At 41.5% G+C, this 12,702-nt stretch overlaps 1 protein-coding gene across 1 annotated transcript in view; it reads left to right on the top strand.

Moving 5' to 3' along the window:
* Positions 1–12,702, top strand: part of Zmpste24 (zinc metallopeptidase STE24) — a 40,452-nt gene that overhangs the window by 24,376 nt on the left and 3,374 nt on the right. The window contains exons 8-9 of the mRNA XM_021199940.2: positions 6,650–6,754; positions 9,415–9,558. Coding sequence (XP_021055599.1) covers positions 6,650–6,754; positions 9,415–9,558 — 249 coding nt within the window. The remainder of the gene's footprint in view (positions 1–6,649; positions 6,755–9,414; positions 9,559–12,702) is intronic.

Here is a 12,702-nt window from a genome sequence, read left to right as displayed (position 1 = left end):
GTTTTATCTGCTTTTAGTGCTTATGAAATATATGCTTTCTACTGAACTATTTTGCTTGGCATTAAAAATATAAAAGTAGTCAGGGGAAGGTGGTGCATACCTTTAATTTGATTGCAGTACCCAGCAGGTAGAAACAAGTGATTTGAGGCTAGCCTGGTCTACAGAGAAAGTGCCAGGGCTGTCAAAAGTATACAAAAGTAGGGAGTGGAAATGTTGCTCTGTTGGTAAAGTGCTTGCCTAGCATGTACAAGACACAAGTCATGATGGATCACATCTCTAATCCCAGCACTCAGGAGAGCACTGGGGTTAGAAGAGAAGTCTAACTTTTTTTTAGATTTATTTATTTATTTTATGTATGAATGCATATGTGCATACATGAGATCAGAGAACAGTTTTGTGGCACTGATTCTCTACTTCCACCTTTTCTTGAGTTCCAGGGACTAAACTCAGGTCTCCAGACTTTTGGGCAAAGATCTTTTTAACCCATTGAATTGTCTCACCAGCCCAAGAAAACTTTCCTGTTTATTCATTTGTTTGTTTTTAAGACATGTTCTCTATACATAGCCCTGGGTGCCCAGAAACTCACTGTATAGACGAGGCTGGCCTCGAACTCAGAGATCCACCTGTTTCTGCGTTTAAGTGCTGGTATTAAAGGCCTGTGCCACCACACCCAGCCCCAAGAAAACTTTTCTTTTCTTTTTTTTTTTTTTCTTTTTTTTAAGATTTATTTATTTATTATATGTAAGTACACTGTAGCTGTCTTCAGACAGTCCAGAAGAGGGCGTCAGATCTTGTTATGGATGGTTATGAGCCACCATGTGGTTGCTGGGATTTGAACTCTGGACCTTCGGAAGAGCAGTCAGGTGCTCTTACCCACTGAGCCATCTCACCAGCCCAAGAAAACTTTTCTTAAATTGGACCTGAGAATCTGAAAGCATTGCTGGATGAGGTCAGCTAATGCTGACTAGTAAAATTTAAAATATAATGATAAATGGATGAGGAGAGGATAGCAAGAAATAATAATAATAGTCTTCATATTATTAATATTAATTATTAATAATAAATAACCCCTAGTTATTTATCTGTGGGATTGCATATGCCCTTCATCTGTTCCCATGTGAGATGATTATAAATTTCCTATTCACTCACCAGATACATAGCTCTGGACAAGTGATTTCAGCTTTCGGAACTTCTGATTCCTTCAGGCAAAAGTAAGGCTGGCAGTGTTTTTCAACTTTGGCATTATTAGACTGGATAGTACCTTGTTGTGATGTTTGGAAGCCTCTATGGCTTATCTCCACTTGAAACCAGTGATACTTCTTTTATGCACTCACATATTACAACCAAAACATCTCCAGATGGTGCCAGATGTCCTTGGATGGGAGTGGGGCAGAATCAGAATAGTGTAGGTTCTCTTGTGTTTGAGAAATGGTAATTCCAAGATGCTTGCCATTCAGAGTTCTGACCTAAAGTTAAAATGCCCATGAAATCTCTTGTGCTTTTTCTTTTAAGTTCTGGAAAATAATGATTGTTATTTGAGTATTTATTTTCATTTTAAAGGGATGATCTGGTAAGGTGCCTGTACCTGTTATGTATATCTAGATGAGACGATTTCTGTGTAAGGATTAAATAGTGTGGTAAAGAGGTTAGTGCCTTTGAATTTTTAAAAATAATTTATTTATTATTATTTTATGGACATTGATGGTTTGCCTGCATGTATGTCTGTGTAAGGGTGTCAGATATCCTGGAACTGAAGTTACAGACAGTTGTGAGCTGCCATGTGAGTGCTGGGAATTGAAAGAGTATCCAGTGCCTTTAACACTGAGCCATCTCTCCAGCCCAGCCCAGCCCAGTGCCCTTGAATTTTTAAAGGACTAATTTATTGTTATGTGTATGAGTGTTGTGTGTGGGTAAGTGCATAGTCCAGAGAAAAGTGTCTGGGTCCTCTGCAGCCTGACTTAGAGGCAATTGTGAGCCACCTGACATGGGTATTGGGAACCAAACCCAAATTCTCTGGAAGAGCAGAAAGCCCTCTTAGTTTAATTGGTTGGTTTGTTTTGTTTTATCTATTCATGCTTTTGTGTGTGTGTGTGTGTGTGTGTGTGTGTGTGTTTACGTGTTTTTTGCCTACATATATGAATGAACCATGTGCATGATTAGTACCTGGAGAGGGCAGAGAGGGGATCAGATATCCTGGAACTGGGGTTATGTAGGATTTTTGAGTCACTTATGTGTGCTGGGAATTAAACCTGGACCCTCTTTAAGAGCAACAAATGCTCTTAAACTGTTGAGTCAGCCCTTGGGTGGGTTGGTTGGTTGGTTGGGTTAAGACAGTATTGAATGACCGGAAAGATGTCCCAATGGGTAAGAGTTGTTCTGCAGACTTGAGGATCTGAATCTGAATCCCTGGCACCCAGGTAAACAGCCAGGCGTGGAGACAGGCAGATCCTACTGACGGCCAAAAATGAGCTTCCAGTTCCATGAGAGACCTTGTCTCAAGGCTAAGATGCACCACAAGCATGTGAATATGTATACACACACACACACACACACACACACACACACAAGACAGTAGCATGATGTATGTGGCTCATATTGGCCTGGGCCTTGCTATACAGCCTAGTCTGGCTTCAAATTTGGGACCCTCTGCTTCAACCTCCTGAGTGTTAACATAGGCATGAGCTATCCTACCCAGCTTTTAATATTTATTTTAAGTGGAATTATCCTACCAGCTAGGATTTTAGAATAAAAGCCACTTAGGCTTAACCAGTAGTATCTTAGGAATCAAAGCTGGGACAGGGTCTTAAGGTCATTTCACAGACAGGAAAACGGAAGGTGCAAAAGGGTAGCTCAGTGACCCTTGAGAGTCCTGCAGGTTCAGCAGGAAGCCTGCTTAAGGAGTGCCCAGAACGGGCTATAGACATTGTAGTTAATTTACACACTAGCAAGCAGTCCAGGAGTAGCAACAATGGAAGGAAAATGCAGACCTTTGGTGTCTTTGAAAACAGCTTTATTTGACTACAAACACAGTTAGTAGCTGGGCTAGCTCAGATAGAATACTTACCTAGCTTGTCATGGCCCTGGATTCAGTCCTCAGCAGAACAGAAGCAGAACACAAATTATTGAGTACTCCTTTGAAGTGTGCTAAGTGGAGCCTGCCTTCTGTTGCCTCTTTGAAGAGCCTGCGCACACGTTTTTGTAAGTTTTACATATAAGTTATATGCCACCATATATGACATATCCCATCCTAATAAACCTGCAAGTAGAGGTGACAGAGCCCTCAAACTCCAGGTACCCTTAATTGCACTCATCTTGACACTCGGGCATTCCTGTAGATTCTGATAAGCATGCTGTTTTCTGAGAAGATCATGTGAACTAGGCAGAATTTTGGCTGGAGTGGGCTTATCAGATTGAGCAAGATTGTTTTGAGACAGGGATCTCATATAGCCTAGAATGACCTTGAACTCCTGGTTCGTTCTTCCACCAAGTGCTGGGATTACAGCACAGCCCCTCCACATAAGACATTTTGGTTTCTCAGCTTCCTTTTTTTCTGAAGTAAAGATGTTCTACTTGTTGCCAATAGGGTATTGTTAAGAATCCAATGAGGCAAAGTATGAGTTTTATGAAAAGAAGTGTGCTATATACATATTGTGTGTTTTTTCCTTGTCTTTTTTTTTTTTTGGTTTTTTTCGAGACAGGGTTTCTCTGTGTAGTCCTGGCTGTCCTGGAACTCACTCTGTAGACCAGGCTGGCCTCGAACTCAGAAATCCGCCTGCCTCTGCCTCCCAAGTGCTGGGATTAAAGGCGTGCGCCACCACGCCCGGCTTTTCCTTGTCTTTTATGTCACATTAATATGGAAGGAAAAAAAATCCAGTTCTTTCCAATAGTCCTCTGTAAATCATTGGGCCTCCTTTTGGTGGCAAATGATCCATGTTTCTCTTTGCATGCCATGTTGATGAGACTTTGAGTGTGATTTCCATGCTGTGTGCCAGCCCATCTCCCATCTCCATGCTGGGAAGTGAGCCACAGAGAACTCACCCATGCAAGGCAAATGCTCTCCCACATATTCTCTTATGTTTTTGGTTGTAAGCCTAGCCTTTAACGGCTGAGCCATCTCTCCAGCCCTCTCCCACATATTCTCAAACCACCTGTATTCCTTACTAGACTAATATGTCTTGTCTTTTGTCTTTTGTTTTTGTTTTGAGACAGGATGTCTACATATAGCCCTAGAATTCTCTATGTAGAGCAGGCTGGCCTCTAGCTCACAGAAATTCATCTGCCTCTCTGCCTCTACCTACCCAGTGTTATGATTAAAGGTGAGCCTCGTCATGCCAAGCCTCTATCCTCTTGTTGTTGTTATTGTTTGTTTGTTTTCTCTGTGTAGCCCAGGCTGTCCTCAAACTCAGAGATCCACCTGCCTCTGCCTTCTGAGTACTGAGATTAAAGGTGTGCACCACCACTGCCTGGCTGGTGAGGAATTCTTTATTTGTATAAAGCATGTTTATTTTGTATTCTCAATTTGATAATCCCATTATACAATTTTTTATTGCACTAATGTTGTTGTTTCTGCTCTCACTTGTCCTGACTTGTTTTCTGAAGTGTTTGGTGACTTTTATTATAATTTATCATTGATTTAAAAACAAAACAAACCAACAACAACAAAAAAACCCTCTATGTGTATAGGTGTTTGGCCTGCATATGTATATGTGTACCAGATGTGTGCCTGGTGTTTGAGTTCTACAGAAGATGGTATCAGATCCTCTGGAACTGGAATTACAGACAGTTGTAAGCTGCCATGAGGCTGCTGAGAACCAAACCCACGCCTCTAGAAGAGCAGCCACCTCTCCAGCCCATCGCACTAACCTTAATCTTGAAGCTCCCTGGGGGGTTTAGAGTACAGGCCCCCGTGAAGATTTGCATCTTCTGGATTCCCTGGGCTGCTCTGTTTTTTTCTGTCTTCTTATTTCAGAGATAATACTACTTGAATGTTGAGTTTCTTTACTTTAAAAAAAAAATCTTCGTTACCATTATTTTATTGTGTGGGGGTGGGTGCTCATTTGCCTTTAGCACACATGTGGCAGTCAGAGGATCACTTTTGGGAGCTGATTCTCTCCTACCTATGCGTCCTGAGGATCAGGCTCAGGTCATCAGCCATGGTAGCAGGCACCTTTATCTGTTGAGCTAACGTTTCATAATTTATTTTTTACATATGCTGTGTGTATATGTGTTGGGAGGCTTGGCACAATCACCTTTGTGTGCTGAGCCATTTCTCTTATCTCTTAGGTCTTATTGTAGCGACTTCCTCTTTCTCTCCAGATTTAGAGGTGCTTGGTGTATTCCCCATGCCTTTTGAAAGTTTAGCAATGCAAATCTGTTTCCTCTCCATATTCTCCACTGCTACCCTGTGATTCAGCTTTGTCTGCTTAATTTGCTAAAATTTGTCCCTCAGATTTCCTGCCCCCGCCATGCCACCCACTGTCCTGAACCTCATGTTGCTCTTTTCACCCTTCCTGTTTTTCGTATGTTCCTTGCATTACCTCATAATTTGAATCAATTTTTGTTACTCTGTGTGTGTGTGCGTGTGTGTGTGTGCGTGTGTGCGTGTGTGTGTGTGTGTGTGTGTGTGTGTGTGTGTGTGTTTTGCTGGAAATTAGAACCATACCCTTGTGCACATTAGGCAAGTGTTCAACCATCAGGCTCTCTATGTCCCTACTCCTGAGGCTCTTTTTTTTTTTTTTTTAAAGATATATATGATGAATACACTGTAGCTGTCTTCAGACATACCCGAAGAGGGCATCTGATCCCATTACACATGGTTGTGAGCCACCATGTGGTTGCTGGGAATTGAACTCAAGACCTCTGGAAGAGCAGTCAGTGCTCTTAACATCTGAGCCATCTCTCCAGCTTCCTGGGGCTCTATTTTTAAATACCCATTACTGGTATGTTTTTGAGTCCTGAGTGAGAAGAGCATATTTGTAGACATTTGCAAATTAGGAAAGGTATAAAGTAGTCAAGCTGTTGGGTGATGGTGGTGTACACCTTTAATCTCAGCACTTCAAAGGCAGAGGCAGGTGGATCTCTGAGTTCGAGGCCAACCTAGTCTACAGAGTGAATTCTAGGACAGCCAGAGATACACACAGAAACACTGTCTCGAAAAACCAAAATAAATAAACAAACAAACTAATAAATAGTCAAGTCACTGTTATCTATCATTGATACAGTCGACTGCTCCTAATACCGTGCTGTGCTTCCTATCAGCATATCCAACGGATGTATACATAACTGTTACTTGCTCTCATCATGAGCACCATCGGTTTCTATGTCGGAACAAACTTGGAGATTGAAGTTTCTGATGGGTTTAGGATGTGGCTGCCAAGTGATTTCCTTATGACTTGTTTAACCCTTACCTTATTGATAAAGCTTTATGCTTTTTCCAATTTCTTTTACCTAATCTAAGTTAGTCTAGGGTATTAAACTTAGTGAAGCTGGAGCCTGTCTTGTTTATATTTCTGTTGTTTGGGCATAACAAAATATCTCACATGGAGTGAAGTTCTATACTAAAGTCTGGTTGTTTAATTAGATGGGTCAAGGCTAAAGATATAAATGAATTAAAGGTTATTAATCAGTTTTCCTTTTTTCTTTGATTCAGAATAAGAAACAAGGATGCAAAAATGAGGAGGTACTGGCTGTGCTTGGCCATGAACTGGGGCACTGGAAGTTGGGACACACAGTAAAAAATATCATTATTAGTCAGGTAAGTTTGGCATGACCGTTTTATTTTATTTTGTTTTCTTTGAGACAGGGTCTCATGTAGTTCATACTGGCCTGGTGTTCACTATGTAGCCAAAGATGACCTTGAACTCTTTTTTTGTTTGTTTCATTGGTTGTTTTTTTTGTTTTTGTTTTTTGAGGCAGGGTTTGACCTTGAACTCTTGATCCTTCTGCCTTTACCTTCCATCTGTAATCTTTTTTTTTTTTTTTTTTTTTTTTTTTTTTGGTTTTTCGAGACAGGGTTTTTCCATATAGCCCCAGATGTCCTGGAACTCACTATTTAGACCAGGCTAGCCTTAAACTCAGAAATGTGCCACCACTGCCCGGCTCCACCTGTAATCTTAAGAACTCAGGAGACCCAGGCAGAAAGATCTCGGGTTGATGGGGCTGACAAACTGGCTTAAGAGTTGAAGGTACACTGGGCATGGTGGCGCACGCCTTTAATCCCAGCACTCGGGAGGCAGAGGCAGGNGGNTTTCTGAGTTCGAGGCCAGCCTGGTCTACAAAGTGAGTTCCAGGACAGCCAGGGCTATACAGAGAAACCCTGTCTCGAAAAACCTAAAAAAATAAAAAGGAGTTGAAGGTACCTACTACCAAGCCTAAGTTCGACCCCCAGGACTCACATGATGGAAGGAAGAGCCAACTCCCTTAATCTGTCCTCTGACCGTCCGTCCTTGCTCTGTGGCATGTGTTCTTGTGCACACACATATACATAAATAAGATAATAGAAGCTGAAGACTGTTCTGTGCTATATAGCAATTTCCAGGCCAAACTAAACTACATTAAAAAAAAAAGCTAAGTAAATACATAAAGTATGACAGGCCCAAGATATTATATAATGATGGGTTAAGACAAACCATCACTCAAGCCAGGAGTGATGTTACAGGCTTGTAATCCCAGCATTCAGGAAGCTGAGGCAAGAGGATCACAACTTTGAGGCTAAGCTACCTGACTTCTCTTTGTGGTTCCCTGAGTGATCTGAGGCAATTCTTTAATTTCTCTCTGCCTCCGTTTCTTCACTGAATAATAAAGTATAGTGGTAGTTCAGACATATGTGAATAGTCCTGCCAGAGTCTGGGATGTCCCGGGAGCATGGTGAGTGCATATTAGTGGTCACTGCTGTTACCATCATTGCTGTTACTCCCATAGCTGCTCAGATATGTGAGCTGTGAAAACCAAAGGAACAAAACTAGGCAACTTGTACATTAGAATGCTTTTTAAAGTTAGTGAGATTTTTCCGCATACAAAGGCACTTGCCACCAAGTCAGACAATGTTAGATTGATTCCTGGGGCCCACCTGGTAGAAGGCAAGAACTAACTCCTACAGGTTGTCCTTCTGACCTCCACATGCTTGCCATGACATACATACTGCTGTAAAAACAAATACACATGCAACAAAAATAAGCTAATCATAAGTGTAAAGAAAAATGACATTTTTAGGCTGGTGAGATGGTTCAGTGGGTAAGAGCACCCAACTGCTCTTCCGAAGGTCTGGAGTTCAAATCCCAGCAACCACATGGTGGCTCACAACCATCCATAACAAGATCTGACGCCCTCTTCTGTAGTGTCTGAGGACAACTACAATGTACTTACATATAATAAATAAATAAANCTTAAAAAAAAAAAAAAAGAAAAGAAAAATGACATTTTTAACTCACTTTGTATACCAGACTGGCCTCAAACTCAGGGGTCTTATTGGCCTTTGCCTCTTGAGTGCTGGAATTAAAGATGTGTGCCACCACTGAATGGTTTCTATATATTTTTATCTACTTTTTAAAGGTTTTAAAAGACTCGTTTGTAATATAAAATTTTTAAAAAGATTTTGTTTTTGTGATTATTTTTCAAGTGTAGGTGTGTATGTCTATATATGGATATGTGTACTTGAGGGCAGGTATCCACAGAGGCCAGAGGCATAGGATCCCCTGGAGCTGGACTTAAAGATGGTTCTAAGCCACATGATGTTGGTGCTGGGAACTGAACCCAAATTCTTTGCAAGAGCAGCCAGTGCTCTTACCTGCTGAGCTCTCTCTTCAGCACTAAAATCTTCCATGGCAGGCATTTCGGCACTTCAGCTGGTGCTAGCATGACATGTTATTATATGTGTTATATATAAAATTTTAAGATTAAAAGTGTGTGCTTTGAATGCCTTCTACCTGAGGCAGAAGGATTGTGATTGTGAGGCCAGCATGTGCTACCTAGCAAGACACACACACACACACACGCACACACACACATACATACATCTGCCTGCAATGGTTCTCAGCCTGTGGGCCTTGACACCTTTGGGGGTCCCATATCAGATATCTTGCATATCAGATATTTACATTACAACTTATAACAGTAGCAAAATTATAGTTATTAAGTAGCAACAAAATAATTTTACTGTTGGGGATCACCACAACATGAGGAAGTAAATACATTAAAGGGTTGCAGTATTAAGTTGAGAACCTCTGATGCATAAAGGAACATTGCTTACTGCCTTGCTCCTCATGGCTTGCTTAGCCTGCTTTCTTGTACAATCCAGGACCACCTGCCCAGGGGTAGCAACATCCATAGTGAGCTGGGCCCTCCCACATCAATCAAACTGCACTACAGGCTTGCTTAGCATCCTGGTAACATACAGTGTTGTGCCCTCTTTTCTAGATGAATTCTTTCCTGTGTTTTTTCTTGTTTGCTGTATTAATTGGTCGAAGGGAACTTTTTGCCGCCTTTGGTTTTTATGACAGCCAACCCACTCTGATCGGACTTTTGATCATCTTTCAGTTTATTTTCTCACCTTACAATGAGGTAATGTATGCTTTTTTAAACTACCATGTAATATGGTTTTTGCCTGTTTCAAATCTGGAGTCTTTGGGGTAGTGTAAAAAATAAATAAATGAATAAAGTTCTATAATCTTGTAGTTCCTCACTGATAGTTTGGACAGTATAAAAGTAGCAGGGAAGCCTGAGAGGAAGTAACTGAAGTAATTGAGTGCTCAATACTAAAAACCTTGTCGTGTGTACCTCAGAGCTGCAGTAGCTGGAGCTGGCATGTGGTCACCAGTGTGGGTGTGAGAAATCTGTGTGTGAGAGGACAAGACAAATTATAACTGAATAGGTGACAGCTAGACTGAAAGAGCTGTGTGACAGTGTTCCTCTGATTGTTCACAGTAATTCTAGAGTTCCTTCCAGGACCTACTAAGCCAAAAGTGGGTATTTCACTAGTGAAGTTAGAGGCTAATCAGGAGCAGATCGTGCACGTGTGATAAGACATGTTCATGAGACTATATTTCAGAGCAAAATCTCATGGCATTTGCTAAGGCTTCCAGATGAAACCAAGAAATAATATTGGTGATCTTGAGAAACCTCCATTCATCCTTGAAACAGGTTCTAAAGACCTGGTTCTCAACCTTCCTAATACAGCGAACCTTTAATACAGTTCCTTTATGTTGTGACAGCCAACCATAAAATTATTTTTGTTGCTACTTCATGACTGTAATTTTGCTACTATTATGAATTATAAATACATGATATGCAGAATATCTGATATGAGACTTCTGTGAAAGGGTTGTTTGACCCCAAAAAGGATCACGATCCACAGGTTGAGAACTGCTGCTCTAGAGTAAAAGTTATAATGGAAGTAGCTGTAAAGTGATGTCCACAGTGTTGCAGTAAACCTCCTTCCAAATATGTCCCGGCAATGAAAACATGACTCAGTTAATATGATTACATCCTGTGCACCTAGACTGGGCAGATCTACCGCTACACTACCATCTTCCACATCTATGAGACCCCTTAGAACTTGCGGTATCTCCAGGCAATGTGCTTCTGCTCTGCTTTTCTTCCTCTTCCTCTGAGTCTTCTCCCTCTTCCATTTTCTCCATCTTCTCTCTCCCCCCTTCTGCTCCACCTTCCCTTTTTTCAGCCCAATCATCAGCTCTCCTTTATTTTACAAATTAAGGTTGGAAGCAGGTTTATAGGAAATCACCTGAGTGCTGACTCATTCCGTATTCACAACCACTCACAGGAGAACAGAATTAACATCAAATATAATTAGTCCCAGGGCCATCCACAACACCACAGAACTAACTGTAATAGAGAACCTGTATTTATTATTTCTAAATTGTGGACATTAAATTATTGGTTTTTTGGTTTTAAGATTTATTTTTATTATTTTAAACTATGTGTATGATGTTTGTGTATGGTGTGTGCATGTGAATGCAGGTGCCAGCAGAGGCCAGAGATAGTGAATTCTCTCTCCTAAAGCTGTAGGTATAAGCAGCTGTCAGCCACCTGACATGGCTGCTGGGAATCCAACCTGGGTTCCCTGGAAGAGCAGGCCATACTGTTAACTGTTGAGCTAGCTCTCCAGCCCCTAAAAATAAACTTTTTAACTTTTGAGGAATGTATTTATAAAATGCATTATGCAGTTTACTGCTTAAACATGATACAGAGCCAGGTGGTGGTGGTGTACCCTTTAATCCCAGTGCTTGGGAAGCAGAGGCAAGTGGATCTCTTTGTTTGAGGCCAGCCTGGTATAGAGTGAGTTAGTTCTAGGACAGCCAGAACCACATAGAGAAACCCTGTCTCAAAAAATATCATCAGCAGCAACAATTTAAAAAACAAAACAAAACAACATGATACAGAATGCTCAGATGCAGTAAAGTCACTGCACATACATAGTAGTAAATAATCCTCGAGTACCCTGCATTTTAAAAGTTTTATTTATTTAACTAATATTTTCTTACCCCTTTGGGCTAATAATATCACTGTGCTTCCCCATTAGTTCATGTTTAGTTTCTTTAACTGGCAGCCCAGCTCACAGGGAAACTCCAGCTGAAGTAGAGGAGAGCCACAGAAGCAGGGAGAAGGGCTGAGGGCTGGGAGGACAATGCCGCAGAAGCAGGGAGGAGGGCTGAGGGCTGGGAGGACAATGCCGCAGAAGCAGGGAGGAGGGCTGAGGGCTGGGAGGATGATGTTCAGGCTTGCTGTCTGCTTGGGCCACTCAGGATTTTTTTTTGTTTTATCTCCTTACTCAGTAGTTGAATTCACCTCACAAATACTGAGATAAACATGTAGTATTAGAGTGGTCTGGAATGTGATTAGTGCACAGGGGTACTAACAGCTGATTATTAGGCTTTGAGTTGCCTGGGAGATCTATTTCAGAGGCGCTGCTTATTTTAACCTGGATGTCCTGTAAGCAGTGTCAGAGTTTAAGGGGCCTAATAGGAGAGATGCTGACCTGGGATTGCCCTTCCAAAAACAACTGGAGGGCTAGCTCAGTGTTTCAGAGTCCGTGCTGCTCTCCTAGAACTTATGTCAGGCACTGCCAGCTCTGGGAGTCCAGTGGATCTGCCATCTGCAGGCACCTATAGTCATGTAACCCGTGCCCACGCTGCATGCATACACATAATTAGAATAAATCCTTTAAAATTATTGGAAACTTGCAATAGAACAGATGGTTAGTCATTTAGCTTCTATTTATGTATTAGAGCAAAAATCAAAGGCTGGTTGACTAGAGAGTACTTAGAGGAGGTGAAGGTTGGATGCCTTCCTCTGTTGTTCTCCAAGGCCAGATATTCACACCAGGATTCTTCCTATGTCACTGAACCTGGCTGCCCAGCAAGCCCTGAGAACTACCCCATCTCCCCACTCCTTAGCACTGGGGCTTCTGATACACATTTAGCCACCAATTCAAATTTGGGTCCTCAGGCTCACGCATTAAGTACTTTACCCACAGAGCCATCTCCCCAATCCCAAAAAGCAAAAGCAAAAAAGAAAATATTTGTCAGCTTTTTTTTTTTCTTTCAGTTTTTTAGGACAAGGTTTCTCTATGTAGTCTTGGGGCTGTCCTAGAACTTGCTCTGTAGACCAGGCTAGCCTCAAACTCAGAAATCCACTTGCCTCTGCCCCCTGAGTGTTGATACAAAAACTTCTTTTTTTTTTTTTTTT

This window comes from Mus pahari, chromosome 6 (genome assembly GCF_900095145.1).
Source record: "Mus pahari chromosome 6, PAHARI_EIJ_v1.1, whole genome shotgun sequence".
Lineage (NCBI taxonomy): Eukaryota > Metazoa > Chordata > Mammalia > Rodentia > Muridae > Mus > Mus pahari.
This window is presented reverse-complemented; position numbering and strand designations above follow the sequence as displayed.